Consider the following 18050-nt stretch of genomic DNA (forward strand, 5'->3'; position numbering starts at 1 on the left):
GCAGACGAGCTCTCAGTATTCTGGGTAAGAGCTAAATATCTGTCTACGGCCTTAGCTGGAGGGTCAAACCCTCCCTCCTGGCAGCTACTCCTATACAACCGACTTTCAGGCTGTTGTCTCTCAAGACAGACAGAGAGGGCCGGTCCAACTCAGCCCAAATCACAGGCTAGAGTGCGCAGAAGTGGAACTGTAAACAGCTGGATGTCTTCCAAGCTGTTACCCAGAGCTAGGAGGGAAGCAATCAGTGCAGGCGACAGCCACCCTCCCCCATACAGCTGAGGACAAGGGAGCAGTGGGGGATTTTCCTAGACCTCAGGCTGAGTGCCATAATGGGCTAAGGTTAGATGTAGGAGGCTGCTGTGGTGGGCACTCAGCTTCTGCGGAACTGCGAAGTGATGTCCAACGGGCCGGCCAGCACACCAGGAGTGCTCATCAGTCCTGGCTGCAGGGGACAAGGCAAAGCTGCCACAGGAGGGTGTCAAATGCCCAATCAAGGACTCCCATCACAGTGCTCTGGCAGATACTAAGACACCAAGGGAGAGACTACAGAGATACCACAAGTCCCAGGAGGAAGAGATCAAGGGTGGCAGGGGAGAGGATGCCGGTTCTGGGTCAGGCCTGAGCTCATTCTGGCTCTACCTGTGATACCCTGTGTACAAGGTGTTCACTGAGTCTGTTTTCTCTATCTTAAGAACCATAAACTGTAGGAAGTTTAAGTATATGGTAGGTGCTGGCTTTGAGTAAATGGGGAAGCAGAAAAACACTGAGCTTAAACCCTAGCCTGTGGTGTCAGCAGGCTACTCCAGGCCTCGGCCTCCTCAACTGACATGTGTGCTCCTGCCTGTTGCTTTTGCAGAGAGAAAATTAAGATCAGGAAGCACCACTCAGAAGTGGCCCTGACCGTACTCTCACTAACCCTCTCCTCACCCGGTCCCTGAGGTTAGACTGAGGTCTTGTTCCTGCTGCCCCGTACTGTGTGTACTGGGGTATACCCTGTGTCTTGTCTGTGCACCTCGAGGTCAGGCTCCAGAAAGAGTCGTTATTTATGTGCGCTCTAACAGGGCTGAGCAGAACAGAAGTGCTCTGCTCCTCAGGGCAAGCCAAGTCACGCACCATCTCTAAGACTATCAACCCAACGGTCAAGGAGACAAACACCAGAGTCTCTCTGTGTGGCATCTTTCCTAAAGAGGCTAAGAGTCATGGGCAGACAGTGCAGAAGAACCCCAGAAACAAGGGGGAGATAACCTTTCTGAGTCGTCAAAGGGAGAACCCCCACATACAGATATAAGGGCTATAGTGAAATTTACAAAGTCAGGAAGTGGTTTTGCCTGTGAAATGAAATCAGTTTAAAATGCTAAAAATAAACTCATGGAAGATAGATTTTTAAAATTCCATTTACAAAAAAAAACTTGAAATATTTAGTAAATGTTCTAATTATCTTCAGGCTAGTAATAAGGAAAGATGATCACGCCCCCGATATGCCAACTCCATTATTTTTGGCTACTAACTGTAAGATCATCTAAGGCGACAAATGGCAGCCAAGGTGGGAACGCAGGAGACGGTACCAGCCTCAGCTGTCCGGCCCATGTAATGGTCCAGGTGGATCCCTGCTACAAGTCAGTTCTGATGGCTTCTTCTCTCAGAAAGCACCTCTCTATTCAGTGTTTAGCTGTATGACAAAGGGCTGCGCACAGGGACATGGGAGGTGGGTCTCTCTTTGTGTCATCTGGATCCTGGGACAGAACTCTGGCGGTCAGGCTTGGCAGAGCATCTCACATTCTTAAATTTATTTATTTATTTATTTATTTATTTATTTATTTATTTATTTATTTATCTATCTGCTGCCTAAGCTCTCAATCATCATACTTGCTACCAGCCAATTAATAGCTGAGTACTGATAACCGCATGCCTGGAAAATGGAACAAATCCACTTTTAAAGACTCACCGGCTTCACACGCACTTTAGCCTGTCACTTGTTCTGGGTGTTCCAAATGGTAACACAGCTGTGCAGCTCTGGGCCACAGACAGACGGGTCAAATATGCGGAAGACATCAGTAGCTAGGAATAACATGCAGTGTCTGCAGCATGAGGACTGGGCAGTGAGCGCTCTGGAAGCAATACTCAGTAGTCATGAGCCTAGGTTCTCTTGCTGAGGACTCAGGCATGGCAGCAGGACTAGCCCCCCATCTACTGAGGAGGACTTTATTACAATATGGCACTGAAGTAATCTTTCCCTAACATCTGACCACTAAGTATGCTTTAAAGAACTTTGAAATGGGAAACCCAGCCTCTCTAACATCTGGATTCACCTCAGAACACTGGCAAGCTGTAGTTAGCATCAACTTCTTTAGCAGATGCAGAAACAGTATTGGTTTTGGATTCACTTTAACTAAAATGCTTGGAAATTGAAAGACAGGGAAACCAAGGCCCCTTTCACTACCATGGTCTGGGAAGGGGGTTACAAAGTTTACGAAGGGGCCTATGTAGTGTTATAATGTTATAATCCTAGAGTGAGAAGAATCTAAATTATGTTGCTTCTGACTATACTACTATTTTCTAAAACTATTAATTCTGGGAGATGGCTCAGTCTGTAAAATGTTTGTTCCATGAGTTTAGACTCCCAGCACCCATGTAAACGTCAGACATGGAGGTACCTGCCTAGAACTCCAATGCTAAGGGGTAGGGACAGGAGGAGATCTTTAGGGCTTTCTAGCCAACTAATCCAGCCAATCTTCAGTTTAGTGAGACAATGTATCAAAGAATAACGACAGGCCTGATAAAGGCAGACAAATACACACATGCACACACATTAACACATACCTCCCCTAGTAATTTTATATTGCATGACTCTTGGTTAACTGTAAAAGTGCACATTTGAGGGACTGGAAAGATGGCTCACCGATTAAGAGCACTTGTTCCTGTAGAGGACCTAGGTTTGGCTCTCAGAATCTACATGGCAGGCAACTCACAACCGTCCATAACTCCAGTTCCAGGGGATCTGATGCCCTTCTCTGGCCCCCTATAGGCACCAGGCATGTATGTGGTGACTATATAAACATGCAGGCAAAACACACATACACAGAAAATTAAATCTAAAAATTTTCAAAAATAGCTCATTTCTTGATCATGTAAGTTATATTTTATTTTGTTACTAATAAGAGAAAAAAGTCTAAAATTAATTAAGAATATTAGGCAAATGGCTTTTTGCCTAGCAATTCCTCAAGTATCTATGTTGTGAAGTAGAATTAAAGACAGTTTACCTCTGAATATCTTTACATATACCAAACCAGGATTCTGATGTAGCTAGGAACTCACAATGAAAAATTTAAATGTCAATTCTTAAAATGAAAGCTACATCTATTTAATGTGCAGATTAAATTTATCCTAAGTGCCACTTTTTTTTTTAACAGAAAGCATGCTACCAGCCTTTTCCGACGACGGTGACTCATGTCATCTGCACCACTCCACACTGACAGTTAAATCACAAATCCGTGCGCTTTCAGGCCTCTCTAGCTTGAGGGGAGGCCAGCTCTGTGTCACCGAATCATGGGGGAGAGGTTTCTGTCGCTAATACAAAGGCCCTAGCAGAGTGCTCAGAGCACCTGGCTATCCCAGACAGGGGGAGGCTCACACTAATCCTCGCTTCAAGACAGTTTCCTAAGAAGTACCAAGAACACCGCTTTTGATATTTTCCCCAACTACTGCGAACTATCACCTTCATTATCCCACTGCCAAGAGGCAGAAGACAAAGGAAGAAACAGCCATTTAAGATGACTCTCTACCTTCCCTCACGATATCCTCTGTGTGTGTATGGGAGATCAAATACCCGACAGCTGGAAGGACTTCAGTACAGACCGGATTCACTCAAGCATGACCACGTTCATATCACCATGTAACAGGGCCAGAATCACCACCCTGTTCCCTAGTTTTTAACTTTGCTTTGGCTTGCTGGAAGGACTGACTCAGGAGACAGGTGAGCTTCTCTGGGGAAGGAAGCAGACCTAAAGGGTACTATGCAGTCAGGCCACCTCTTTATATGTAATCACAACAGGAAAAGACAGACAGAAAAGTGGCTTCCCTTTGATATTCCCTAGCACAGACAAAAACTCCTAATTCTTAGTGACTGTTTTCCCTGTGTGTGTTTCCCTAAAAAAGACAACCTCAGGGAGACAGACGAGCAAGGAAGAACGTGAGGCTACAGACAAGAACATTTCAATTTTTAAGTTCAAATCTCCCCTCTATCCTTCTCCAATTTATTCCCTCTGCCTCCAAAAAAAAAAAAAAAAAAATCAGAACTCAAAGATCCAGAGCATGTGAGACAGGAAATGAGTAAGGCAGGAAAGAGGATGTGGGCTGAAAAGGAGTGGATTCTGGGGCTGAGCCAGAGCAAATAGGCAGCCCAGGTGGGGGGGGGGGTCCTCTCGGCAGAAAACACAATCTCAGGGTCAATCAGCTTAGACTCAAGTCAATGGCAGACTTAGAACAAAACACCGTCCTGAGAGGTTGTAGTCCCCACAGGAGTGTGCAGAGCAGAGACCTGCCTGGAGACCTGCAGCCAGAGCACTGCTCCGGCCACAGAAGGAAGGGGCTAGCATTTTCCTCTTCACTGCTAGGAAAGGAAACGCTATGTAGGAAGCCCACTTGGCAGAGGTAAATTAAAAACTCAATCAGGGCAAAGGGGAAAGTGGAAAGGGCCTAAGGCCATGGGTTCCATTACCAGCGCCAAAAACAATCACCCAGAAAAGTGCAAAGGGGTAGGAGGCGGCTACAGGATAAAATACCGACATTCACTGTGCCCACAGCCACGTTCCAGGGACGGGAGGAGGGGGTGTAAAGAGGTACTCCTGAGCCCCTCCAGAATCGCTGCACAGTGGACTAAGAAACTACCCGTCTTCTCCAGTTTAGGCTTCAGGGGGAAAGAAAAGACATCTGTTCTCTGTGGTACAGAAAGGCAAGCCTGGAAACAACTTGGGCGAGCAGGGAAGCAGAACTCACGTTACAGTGCCAGGAGACAGCAGGTGCCAAAAGAGCACCACTCCCCATCTGCTGGACCCTCGGTGAAACACGCCACCCCGGGAGGAAGCCAAGCATCCCCACCTCGCTGGGGCTGGCACTTAGGAGCAGAAATGAGCCAACGAGCAGTGGGTAAAAGTGTGAAGATTCCCAAACAATCTGGATGCCATCTTTTATTGAACTGTCTGTGGGGCCCAGCACCGTGTTTTACATAAAGCAAGGGCCTGGTAAAATGTGCTAAACTGAACTGAACGAGACCAGAGCTGCTCAGCTGCGGGGCTCTCAGAAGATTCAAGATGAAATCTCTTGCCTTGAAGACTATGATGTTAATAAACTACTTCCTATTTTCCAGGCAAAATGATGGAACTCACTACACCCCTTGGTGACCCAAATCTAAACACTAGCCAAGGGGCGGCCCGACAGGTCTGCAGTTCTCAATGGAAATAAAAGCTGGGGAAAATAGGGGTGGGGAGGGGAGGGAGAGAGGGTAAGGGGGAGAGAAATACAAGAACAAGAAACAATTCCCTGGCTTCATTAGCCTGTAATGTTCACACTGACCTAGAAATCCTAGCAGTTCTAACATTTGGGTTGACTCAGGAGGGGTTAGGAAAATCCCAGGTGAATGATAATTGGATTAACCAGTAAAGCCCCAGGGCCAAATGGCTGGAAGAGGCCAGGACAGTGGGGTCTGCTACAGCCAAAGTGACATTACTTTCTAAACCCGAAATTGAGAGCTCAGGCTGGCAATGAGACGGACTAGTTTAAATTGGGGCCGTCCTCGGGAAAACTGCGGACACACGAGGATTTAGGTCGATACTTCACTTCAAGAGATCCTCTGGGCCTAATATGCTAATGGAGGGATTAAGGATCAAGGATGGGAAAAGTCTTAGGGGGAAGCTGTCATTGATTTGTAAAGCAGGAATGAGAAGAGTGAGCTCAGGAGACAGCGCTGGAAACTAGGCCGGCTAGGTCTGGCGTGAGAAGGAAAGTTGATGGGGAACTGTTAGTATTAAGCTAGCGAAACCTTGCAGCAGCTAAGGAGGGGGAGGGTCTCACTGTCACAAACTGGCACCCGACGAGGGAGTCGGGGCTTAGGCGTTCTGGAGGCAACTTCACGGGTTCGCATCCTCCTTCTTTCTGGACGTCAATTTAAACAGACGCTCACAGATTCCGGATTTAACGTAAGGAGCCCGCAGATGCAGCATACCTTCGTTTGGCACGAGAGGGCGAGAAAACGCTCTTCTAAACATGGAAGAGGACAATCACAAAACAGCTTGTCCTTTCCCATCAATACAAGTCCCCGCGGGGCACGGGAGGCCCGGAGCGGGAGCAGAGGCCGGCGGGGCTGGGAGCGGAGGCGGCTCGGGCCCTCCCCGGAGGCCAAGCGCGGCGGCGCGGCCCAGAGGCCTCCGCGAGGCCCAGGGCGACGCCCGTTCCTGGCACGGCGCGATCCCTCCCCGCGGCAGCACTGACCTGTCCGGGGCCCGGCCGGGCCTGACCGGGCGGGGCCTACGCAGCCCCTCGGCCCGGCGCCGCCTGGAGCGGGGGCCCGGGCGGGCCGCGTCCTCTGCGCCGGGAGCCTCCGAGCCGGGGCCCGGGGCTGCCGCGGCGCATCCGACCGCAGGGCCCGGCGGCCTGGACAAAGGGCGCGGGGCGCGGGGCCGGACGGCGGGCGGGCGAGTGGCGACCGAGCTACGGCGAGCGCTCGAGGGCTGCGGCGCCGCTGAGACAATGCGGCGCGTCCGGGCCGGCTCCCGGGCCGCCTCCGCCGGGGCGGGGCGAGGGCGGGGCGAGGCGGCGCGGGGCGGGGCGGCAGCCGACGCGGCCCGCGCGCTTCCTTTGTGCGACCGAGCCCAGCCCCGCGTCCTCCGGAAGGCTCGGAGGCGTCCGGCGCGGGGCCCCTGGGGACCCGTGGCCTGTGACCCCCGCCCCGGTGGCTCACTGTGGGGTCTCGGAGGCGAGTCTTAATGATTGAGGGTTAGTGCGTGTCAGGGCGAAGTGCACGCACCCTCTCCCTTATTGTCCACAATAACTCTCCAAGTGGTCATTATCCTCCCCACTGGGAGCGAGGATCAGAGGTGAAGTAATGACCAAAGGGACCCAGTCCTACCTCCATAAAAGGCGTAATCCCTACCGCCAGGTTTAATGTGAGGGTTAACTGATTTACAAATTGCCTGCAGTGCCTGGTGCACAGTGGGAGCCCAATAAATGTTAGTTTTCTTTCCCAAACACACAGTTTTAACTTGAACTGTCCCGGCGAGCTACCTTCATGCAAACAGGCGGGCTAGGAGCGCTGGGGGTACGCGCTCGTGAGAAAGGCACCATCCTCAAAGAGTAACTAACTGCAGGATGGACCCAATGACTCCCCACTCCCGACTTCTCTCTAGTCTCAGTATTTTCCCGTCCATTGGTTTTCTTCATTCATACCTTCTCCACCACACTCTGTCTTTCCTTCTGCTCCGGCTTCACTTTGACCATGGTTTCCAGTTTCTGAGTGCTTCCCTCCCGCTCCCCACTCCTCGTCTTTCTCCTTTCCTTTCCAAACTTTCAAACCTCCTTTGCAGTAGAATTCACATTCCCCTTGCTCTCACACATTTGATTTTAAAAAGGAAGATGCCAAGGGACTGGACACTCAACTTCTGCCCTCCGCCTTAAGGGTCCTGCCAGAAAGGCCTTGTCCCTGACACTAGGAGCCCAAGTCCCACCCATACTTCAAGGTCAAAAGGCCAGCAGTTGGCAGACTTCTGAAAGGGGCCACAGAGGAAATACCTTAGACCTTGTAGGCCATATGGTCCCTGCCCCAGCTGCTCCAGCCTACTGCTGCTGAAGTTGAGAGCTGCTGTCATGGGTAAGTGAGCGTGGCTGTGTTCCCAGAGCTTCACTGTGAACACGGACATCTGAATCTCATGTATTTCCTCACATCGAGAGATAGTATTGTTCATTACAGCTGCTGTTAACTTGCGAGGCTGTACGAACACTGGCAATGCAATGGATGTAGCCTGGGAGCTATAGTTTGCCAATCCCTGCTTTGTAGCAATGCCATTTCCACTCTGAAATCTAGCCTGATAATCTCCACCTGGCACCGACAGTGCCCTCTGTAACGTGGAAAGCATTACCTAGGGGCCTCTTGCGGCGCTTATCAAATTGTAGCTGGCATTGTAGTTTCCTGTGTGTTCATCTTCCCCAACAGATGCTGAGTTCCTTGATGGTGGGGAGCAGTCCTTATTTCTCTGGGCCTTACCATACAACCCACAGGGCTTTGTCCCCGAGTGGACATTCAAACCTCCGTAGTCCATGCAACTGTCTAAGGCTCGGGTGGCCAGCAGCGGCTGCCACTAAACAAAGCTCATTCTTTTTGGAAGATGAGAACCTCAAGAACAGGATGCTTGTCTTATGCTTATGGCCTTGCTTGGATTTCAGAAACTGTTGCGAGCCTTATGGACCAAATAGAAAAAGGAAGGCAAACGCCAGCTGATTTAGGAGTTGTTGGATAACTGTCCCTCAGCAAAGACTGTTGGGTACCAGCATTCCGGAAACGCTGCCTGGCTCCTCAGGCGGATCCTACGCGGCACTTCCATCAGCAAATTGGTAAAAGAATAGGTATTTTGGAAAGACCTGGACTTCTTCTTCCTGAGTTCGTTTGACCCTTCTAGAATAGAATAGAGCTGGGTAGTGCTTATTCCTGCAACTCACCGTAGCCAAGTGGTAGCGAGGCGTTAGCATAATGAATGAATAACAGAATTCAGATGCCAGAGATCCCTGCTCCTCCACTGACTCTGCACCTTAGGGTCCTGTCCTCATCTTTAAAATGAAGATAATGAAGTTCCGACCCCCAAGGGCAATTACCAGGATTTAGGGAGGAAATCTCCGAAAAGGCTGGCAGAAAGAGTTCAAGGATAGTTTAGTGAACCAATGACAGTCTCTGGAACTCTGAGCTAAATTCACCCAAGATCACTGAACGGACAGAAGTCATTGTACGTTGGTTCAAAATATAAATAGTACAAGTTGGAGACCAAGGAGACCTAGTCAGACAACAATTCCTGTCAAAGAAACCTCAAAAGTAAAAGCAAAACAAGCCACCTTCCTGGAGTCTAGTTGGCACAACACTCTGACCCATCAGAGCTGTTCCCACTGGATGGAGTAATGAAGGTGTGGCCTCGTGTATATGGCCTAATGGGTTGGTGTGTGAGGGAATTGCCACGTTTGGGGCTAGAACCAGAGTACCGTCCTTCAACAGCCCTGTAACCTGGGGCCGCTCCTTCTTGGTTTCTGTCCCTACTTCTAGAATGAAGAGGATGATGATACTTATCTCTCAGGGCTATCATGAGTGAGTAAAGGATTGTGTATGTGTAGTTTTTCTGAGACAGGGTTTCCTTGTGTAACAGTCCTGGCTGTCCTGGAACTCACTCTGCAGACCAGGCTGGCCTTGAACTCACAGAGAACCGCCCGCCTCTGCCTTAATGCTGGGATTAAAGGTGTGGCTCACTACTACCCCTCTGAGATGGTAGCTTTGATATTTGGGATTAATATTTTTAATTTGGGGAGTTCCACTTTGAGAGAATCAATGAAAAGGTAGAACACACAGAGAGAAGATGATTAGAAACATGGAAGTGGGGATCTGACATGTCATGGAGGGAAATCAAAGAACTCTCAGGGCTGGGCGGTGGTGGCGCACGCCTTTAATCCCAGCACTGGGGGAGGCAGAGGCAGGCGGATCTCTGGGAGTTCGAGACCAGCCTGGTCTACAAGAGCTAGTTCCAGGACAGGCTCCAAAACCACAGAGAAACCCTGTCTCGAAAAACTAAAAAAAAAAAAAAAAGAACTCTCAGGTCTTTCGATGTCCCTCCACCCCCAGAGTTGGGACAAACTTCTACAAACACTATGAGATGGACTGTTAAGTTCCAGAACAGCAGGTTCTGACTTAATTAGAAGAGGGGTTTTCTGATAATTAGAGTGTGTTCCATAAGGGTTGGGATGGAATGCAGGGTCTCAGACACACTGGGCAAGTGTTCCATCACAGAGCCATACCGCATGTCAGGAGCAGGAGCCATTTTCCCAAAGATTATAGCAGGGACTATTGTCCTAAGGATGTTTGAGGGGAGCCCCACACCCAACTATCTTGAGAACTATTTGTTAGCGGAACCCACCCCACACCCAACTATCTCAAGAGCTATTTGTTAGCGGTACCGGCCCCACATTCCAACTATCTAGAGAATTGTTTGTGGTTAGAATCACAAAAGGAACGATTCCAACTTGCACAGAGAACACTAGGTGTGTCGACTTGTGACCATTGCTTCCGGCAAGGTCCCTTCTTGCCCTTGCCTGCCCCTGCCCCCATCCCAAGCCAAATTCCTCATTCAAGGGCTATATAAGCCACAACCATTGCACTAATAAAGTGAGACCTTGATAACAGAATTTTGCGTGGTTTCTCCCTCCGTCTCCTGCTTTTTCAGATAGCACCTCTTTGGGACCTTGGAACAACTTGACCCGCTGGGCAGGTTTACAACCTCAGACCCAGGACCCCTTAGCACAAGTTTCTCCTCCTTGCCAGCCCAAGAAAAGGAAGTGAATGAACAAACAAAAACAAAAACAAAAAAAAAAAAAAGAAAAGGAAGTGAATGACCTCCACCCGTCTTTCCATTTCCTAGTGTCCATTGTCCATATTCTTTGGCTTCCTTTTTCCTTGCTCCAACCCTTACTCCTTATAAGACTATTTAACTCCTCCTACCTTGTATATTTTTTTATTCCCAAATATTTCTCCTTTCAAATCTTCAGCTTCTGAGCTTTTCCCTCTTGCTTCTCCGACCCCTGCTCTCAGCACACACTTAGCCTTGTGGTTGGAGCTGCCTCCCTGAGCTGTCAACAGTTCTTGGCTCAGCGTGGCTCTGAGATCTAGGCCAAGATCACTGTGCAGCCTGGCAGAAGGAGGCCAGCAAATGGATCACTACAGAGGGCGGAGGTACCGCCGTGGCTCTCCCACCAGGGCAGAGTGCTCCAGCAGAGTGTCCTGAAGCCCAGGTCATGGGAAATGTACTTGCCACTCAGATAGACAGATGGAGACCCCAGAGATGAGCACAGTTCTCTTAAGGATGTTCTCTACAAGCTGAGCTCATTCCGAGTCTCCTTCTGGCTCTCCTCGAAGGAATGTCCCTTCTCTTGGAGACTCTGCAGTCCTCTGGCCATGATTAATCTCAACAACTCCCTTTGCTGTCAGCTTGGCCCACATATATGCAGCATTCAAAAACCAATGGCAAAAGAGCTGCAGAACCTGACTCTTTCCCCACTCTGATCCTCCTGCTTTTCTATCCTCTGGGCTATCTTTCTTTGTCCCTGACCCACGTCCTCACTTCCCCTGTCTCCAGCTACAAAGATGTTGTGTTGCTTCATTATGTTTCTGGTAGTTTACCTCCCCTCCTAGATGCCAAGGGAAAGGAACCAGGAAGTGGCAGGGCAAGCTGACGTCCCCCCTCCCCCCAACACTTCATACCGTGAGCTGGGCACTGCTGGATGTTGGGACTCTTGGGTACAGGCAGACCACCAGGCATGGCAGCGATGATGGCTTGCTGGTGTGGGGATGGGCCTGGCTGAGTCACGGGCACAGTCTTCTCCCCTGGTACCACTTCCTTCCAATCATCAGGAGCACACTGCTGGGGCTGTTAGGGGGCAGAGCAGAGATGAGTTTCCTGAACCGCTTCTGCAATCTTGGACACTACCCTGGTTCCCGTGGAGCTCAGGCAACAGGCAAAGATGTAAAGATTCAGTTATCCTAAGTCGGAGAGAGCCCTTTCATCTTGGGATGTGCAGAGACAATCTCGACAATCAGCCTAGTCTGAATTACCCATGTCAGAACTACAGGACTGCTTGAGTTATGGCCTCCCCACTGTTCCCTGATATCAGCCTACTTACCACTGGAGAAGCAGGCTGCAACTGTAAGATCACAGCTGAGGTGTGCTGGAACCTTCGCTGAGGGACATGGGCTACACTCTCAGGATGTCCGTTCTGAGACCCAGTGTCTGGTGTGGGAAGGTGGCATTGCTGACTGCTTCCTGGCTTGTGCAGATGGGCAGCAGGACACTGGAGTGGCAGGACAGACGGAACTGGGCCCAGAGGCATGGCATTGTCTTCTGGGCTGGACTGTAAGGCCAGGCTTGGGGAGACTGGTGCAAGCTGGGGTTGGGACTGGACTTGGGGCGCAGGCCGTGGTGGCTGTAGCTGCTGTGGCTGTGGCTGCTGCTGAATCACAAACTGAGGCTGTGGGTGTTTTGATGACGGCTGCGGGAGGAGCTGGTGTGGCTGCAGTTGAGCATACGCTGCGGGAGGAAAGCCAGGTTAGACAGGATGGCCATCCTCACCTACCCTGGTCCTTGCACACACAGATAGTTTCCCAAGCCCAAGGAAAAGGCTTCCTGTTTCCTTCTCTGTTTTCCTTCACATGGAGACTGGCTTGGCCAGCGCCAGAGCCTGGAAGCCTGAACACCTCTCTCTCCTTGCTTTTGATCTTTTCTAGGTGAGGACCCTCACTTACTACCATGGCGCTTTTACACAGAACTCAACCTAGGCCCTAACCGTACGTATCATAAACAAGTCAGTTTACTGTCCTGACCTGGAGTTCCCATATGCTGCCAGTTTTCCTCCTCCCATTTTAACCAGGCTGGCTCTTTGAGGCAGGCATCTGGTATGTGTTGGTGTGGGTGTGTGCTGATGTGAGGATGTGTGCACATGTAGGTACATGCGCATGTGTGTATGCCAGGTGTCTTCCTTGATCGTTGGAGAGCTTACTGTTTTTTGAGACAGGGTCTCCAAGCCCTGACACTTGCCTTTTTTTTTTTTTTTTATGGGTGCTGGGAATCCAGAATCAGGTCCTCATGTTTGCATAACTGACTGAGCTGTCTACCCTACCCCAAGGTTCTTTTTTTTTTTTTTTTTGTAGTCTCTGTTGTGTTTTTAGCTTCTGCCTTATAGATAGCAATGACCCAGGAAATCCAATTCAGAGTGTAAATCCTCTACCTGGCAAGCATCCAGGCCAGCTCAGAATGTGAGCAGGTCAGCTGAATTTGTCCTACATAGATGCTACCTTCCACAACGACGCCCGTAGCCAGAGAGCTGAGAGAGGAGGTATGCCAGGCAGACATAGAGGGCCACAGCTGGACACTCACAGCCAAATTTATACACATGCATAAGGATAAACAGATTTCAGGTTCAAGTTATCATGTACAAAGAACCCCGAGACTCAGAAAGCGCCAAGGTTCCAAACTGAGTTAGGGGAGATATGTTCTTTCTCTAATTTTCCCCCTCTTCATGCAAGTTTTTAACTGTCATCACAGCCCCACATGGAATTCCAAGCAGGCTGCCAACAGGAGTAAAGAAAGAACAGAAACGAGAGACACCAGGAGCAAAAGCAGAAAGGGCCTCAGGGACCGGATACTGTGGCCAGGGACAGAGTTAACAAGGCTGGCACAGCAGGATCTGGTGGACGACAATGAGTGATGAACCAAGAAACCTGGAGATCAGTGTGGATTTAAGGAGGATGTACTGGATTTAAGGGGCTTGAGGGGATGGAGGAACCTGCACAGACACCGCCAGCAAGCATTTGGGGGATTAAGCAGTTTGGGACTCCAGGCTAAGCCCGGCCTCCCACTCTCTCATTGGGTAGACCAGAGTCTAACAACCAGAAAGGACTGTTCATCAGGCATAAAGAATACTCTTGGTAAGAAGCCTGGGAGGTGCGGAGGGGCCATCAGGCTCCAATGGCTAGAATGAGCTGTGGATAAGATGCTGGCCAGAGTCACTCCAGAGGCTGCTGTCTGGAGGAGAGCTGGAGACGGACCAGGTCTGGGAAGCTAAGGGATGATGATCTGCCATCTGTTGCTGTAAGACCCAAGACAAGGGCTGTTTCCTTCCAGTGTGTTTCTGTGCAGCAGAGGTCTGGTCTAGATCACACAGGCCTTCCAGCTCTATGTCTTGGTGGAAAACATTAGGAAAATGGTTTTAAAATCCAGGATTTGGGGCTGGAGAGATGGCTCAGAGGTTAAGAGCACTGGCTGCTCTTCCAGAGGTCCTGAGTTCAATTCCCAGCAACCACATAGTGGCTCATAACCATCTGTACTGAGATCTGGCGCCCTCCTCTGGCGTGCGGGCATACATCGAGGCAGAATGTTGCATACATAATAAATAAATAAATCTTTAAAAAAAATAAAATCCAGGATTTATTGTGGCTGGGAAGATGGCTCAATAAGGGAATTGCCTGCTGTGCAAGTATGAGAATCAGAGTTCGGATCCCTTGTGCTCACATAAATGTCAGGGGAGGGGTGGGGTGGCAGCTCCCAGCGCTTGGGAGGTGGATTTAAGGGGTTCCAGGAGCAAGCTGCCTAGATAGTTAGTCAAACTGGCAAACTTGGGGTTCGAATGAGAAATCGGTCTCAGTATATAACATGAAGAGTGACTGAGAAAGACAGCTCTGGTTTACACCCACGCCCACACAGGAATATTCACATGAATCAAAAAAAAAAAAAAATCAGGATTTATGAGGTTGGAAAAACAAGGATGAAGTGGGGAGAAGGTTCTGATACTAAAAGACATAAGGAAAGCAGTTGGGAGATAAAGAGCCCAGTTAGTGCCTGGGCAGGAGAGATGTGCTTTTGATCTTGTCCCAGCTCCCATCGTGATTAATTGCCTCACCAGAGACCTGAAGCAGTACGTTCAGCCAGCCATGGACTAGAACCTGCAGAGATGGGAGCCAAGGAGAACCCTTTCTCTTGGGAGAGCTGAGGAATGCAGCCGTGTTACAGCGCTAGCACACCAAGAAACTTGGAAAGGAACTGTGGGCCTCCTGGCCCCTGTCCTGGGATCCTCCTCTAGCCTACCCTCCCTCCAAACTGTGGCACTCCTGTGAAACTGTCACAGGACAAAGGACGCCATATCTACCCAGGCTGGGATGGAAGCTCAGAAGGGAGAGTGGGTGCCCAGATCAAAGGAGGCAAGGTATTTGGAGGAGTGTGCGTCATTAATCTTCCGGGGTTAAGAAGATGCAAAGACCATGGTTTAACTGCAGCGTTATCCTGGGTCAGAAACCCTTTTGTTCAGCAGATTGCAGGAACTTTCTACTTAGTCTTTCTGATTTGGGTTTCTTCCTGCTGCGATCCATCTTACGGACAGAGTTCTAATGAATCTCTTCAGTGCAGATACAGCCCCTGACTCCAAAGCCACAAGGGCTCCCCTTTGTCCAGTTGTCCAAAGCCCTGGCATTCGATATCTCTTTGTAGCCTAAACCAATTTTTCATTTGGGATTATTTATCTGACCAAGCAGCCTCTGCTGTTTCCTGTGCAGCATTGGTACCTTTTGATCTGGGTACCGACTGAACCCTAGTCATCCTCCTCCGAGCTGTACGGTTGCCAGACTTCTTCCTAGCCCTGTACTGCCGCCGAGGCTGCTCTGCTCTGCAGTGTACTCAGAGAAGCAGCCTGCTGAATGTCACTGGGAGATCTAGCACCCAGATACTTGGGTTTGGGTGCCAGCTCTGCCATTTATGAGGTGTGTGACACTGGTTAGCTCCGGATCTCTGTGCCATCATCTTTAAAATAGGGTTCAACATGATGCCCATGCCATAGTTATTTTAGTAAATCACTCATCTCCGTGGTGGGCAGAATTTATGCAACCCACTTGTTTCCTCTAAGATAACTTGAATGTAGCAGATGCTCAGTCAGTGATGTGACTGACTGAACAGCAACCAAGTACAGGGCTCCATTTGTAGGGCCTGTTTCTCCCACAACACTGGGTCTCTCCAGGCCCAAACTGTGAGTGACAGGTGTAATCCGTTAGCCCAGTGTGCTCTCCCTGGGAGCCCTGCACCTGTCCTGTCCTTGCTCATTAACTTCTTGGACTAACAACCTTCAGTAACCCTAAATGACCCGCTTGTGCCATAAATGGCATGCCGCTATGTGCCTTTGGGGCTCCCGCCACAATGCTTTCAGCTGCTGGCACGAGCTCCTTCTGCTTCAGTGGCCTCTGGTTTCCGGGTTTCGGATCAGGCTCGGCTCCCATTTTCTCTGTTTGTCAGAATCCTTAGCTATTGGTGCTTTCTCAGACGCTTCTTCTGTTAGATCCATTGTGAGGCAACACAGCCTTGTTTAAATATGCATCCCATCGATTCTTCAACATTGATCACCTTCCCCCACTTTAGCATCTTCAAATAAGGATGCAGAGTAAAGCGAGGTCGACTGGATGACAGTGTGTTTCCTTCTAAGAGTCAACAAAGGTGCGACTTTCAATCACATGGCTCTTTGATGACACGGAATTTTGGGAAATAGTTTTATATACATCTGCCTTATCTTTCTAGCCAGACTGAATGCTTTTTGAGTTGAAGAAATACTGTTAGCAGAAAAGAGAAGTTTTCATTTAATTTAAAAATGAGTTTCTTTTACCTTCTGCATAGTCCAATAGAATATTCTACACCTTTATAGATGCTCAGAGACTACCTGCTGCCAATCATAGTAAGATCAGTTCCTCCCTGCCCTCTTTAAGGCCATCCCAATTCAATATGGGGCCGCTGAAGTCATGATACCAGAAGAAACCATACCCTGCTCCTTGCAGCCAGGATGCGACACATTTGTGAGAGACAGATGCACAGAAATCTCCAAACCTGTGTAATTTCTTTCTAAGGACCTTCTGGGAAGTCCATCGCTTCTGAGAAACCCAACCACTTGATTCCATGAGACATCAACCACAGCTCTGGAAAGTTCTCACTAGACTTTTCTATCATGGCATAGGGACATGGTGATGCTGGAGGCAGGTACAGGGACACACAAGCCCAAATAGCAAGCCTCGGTAGGGCCAGGTCAGAGGAGAGACCCCTGGCAATGTTCTGCTTCCTGGCTTCTCTCCTGACCTTGCATTGCCTCCTTGCAATCCAACCAGGCCAATCCACAGCTTCCAAACCAGTGTTGGTACTGACAAGAGCGGTCTCCTGGGCAGAAGGGGGCCTGTGAGGAGTCACTAGCATGTCCCCTCACCCCTGGCTGTATCCACTGCCAAGATTTGTCACTGACAGGCTTCCGTTGATCTCAAGGCTCCAAAGCATGCAGGGAAGTATTCACTACCCAGGAAGCTTCCCACTCCCGTCTGCAGGCTGGCACCTGCGCCTCACTTTTCTGATGTCCAGAACTTAAGACTGTGAAACCACATGATGAAGGTAAGATGCTCACGGGAGGCAGACAATGCATCTTTTTCTTAACCACTGCATTTCAAGATTTAGAAACTTAACAGAAACTTCTGACGTCTGTTCACGGAGCAAGCAAGTACTATAGACTAAGCACATAGTCCCTAAACTGGAAATTCAGCAAAGAGCAGTCGGTAGTCTTGTGAGGTGGTTGCCAGGCAGTCCTCAAAACACTGTGCCTCATGGGGCTCACCACAAGTGCCCCTTAGGTGGAAAGCCTGTTTTTATACCTGGGTGTCTCATACAGGCGATTTCCTTTCCTTCCCCTCCCTTCTCAAACTGCTGCAGGCCGAGGCCTGGAGGGAACACACGAATGGGAACTGATGTTGTTTGTATTGCTTGAGATATATATATATCTGGAAGCCCAGTGTCTCTACCTACTTGCGGAGTGGCACTCTCTGAACCAGATAAGGTGGCAGGCAGCAGCTCTCCGTGGCTTGGCAAACGCAGTGACAGAAGAGAAGTTCAGAACATGAAGGACCGAGCATAAAGATTCAGCTTTGGAAGGTCACAGGCACTTCCCAGAAGATGGGTTAGCACAATCCAGCCTTTGGAAGAGGATCAGCACTGGGAAGGCCTAGCCAGGCAACACCCAGGCACACACACACGTGTGTGTGTGTGTGTGTGTGTGTGTGTGTGTGTGTGTGTGTGTGTGTGTGTGGAGGGGGGGGACTGAACCCAGGGTATCTGTGGGAAGAGCCCCAGAAGACAGGCCCTCTCAGCATGGGGCTAACTGTGGTGGCAATACTGCTCCTCTCCTGAGAGGCCTGTGTGACCCAGCTTTCAGGGAACAAGTAAGACTGAAGCACAGGCAGCTCCTCT

The 18050-nt window shown here is 49.7% G+C and overlaps 1 protein-coding gene across 3 annotated transcripts in view; it reads right to left on the minus strand.

Moving 5' to 3' along the window:
• Window positions 1–18050, minus strand: part of Phc2 (polyhomeotic homolog 2) — a 98995-nt gene that overhangs the window by 17671 nt on the left and 63274 nt on the right. For 2 of the 3 annotated variants that reach the window (XM_050152754.1, XM_050152764.1), the window contains 2 exons: window positions 11920–12323; window positions 11501–11666 (listed from right to left, as the gene is read on the minus strand). In XM_050152754.1, the coding sequence (XP_050008711.1) occupies window positions 11501–11666; window positions 11920–12323 (570 nt within the window). Of the gene's footprint in view, window positions 1–6220; window positions 6402–11500; window positions 11667–11919; window positions 12324–18050 lie in introns of those variants that run through there. The other variant, XM_050152766.1, reaches the window with a different exon arrangement.

The sequence above is a fragment of the Alexandromys fortis genome, unplaced genomic scaffold (genome assembly GCF_014885135.2).
Source record: "Alexandromys fortis isolate MF-2015 unplaced genomic scaffold, M_Fortis_MF-2015_v1.1 scaffold_26, whole genome shotgun sequence".
Classification (NCBI taxonomy): domain Eukaryota; kingdom Metazoa; phylum Chordata; class Mammalia; order Rodentia; family Cricetidae; genus Alexandromys; species Alexandromys fortis.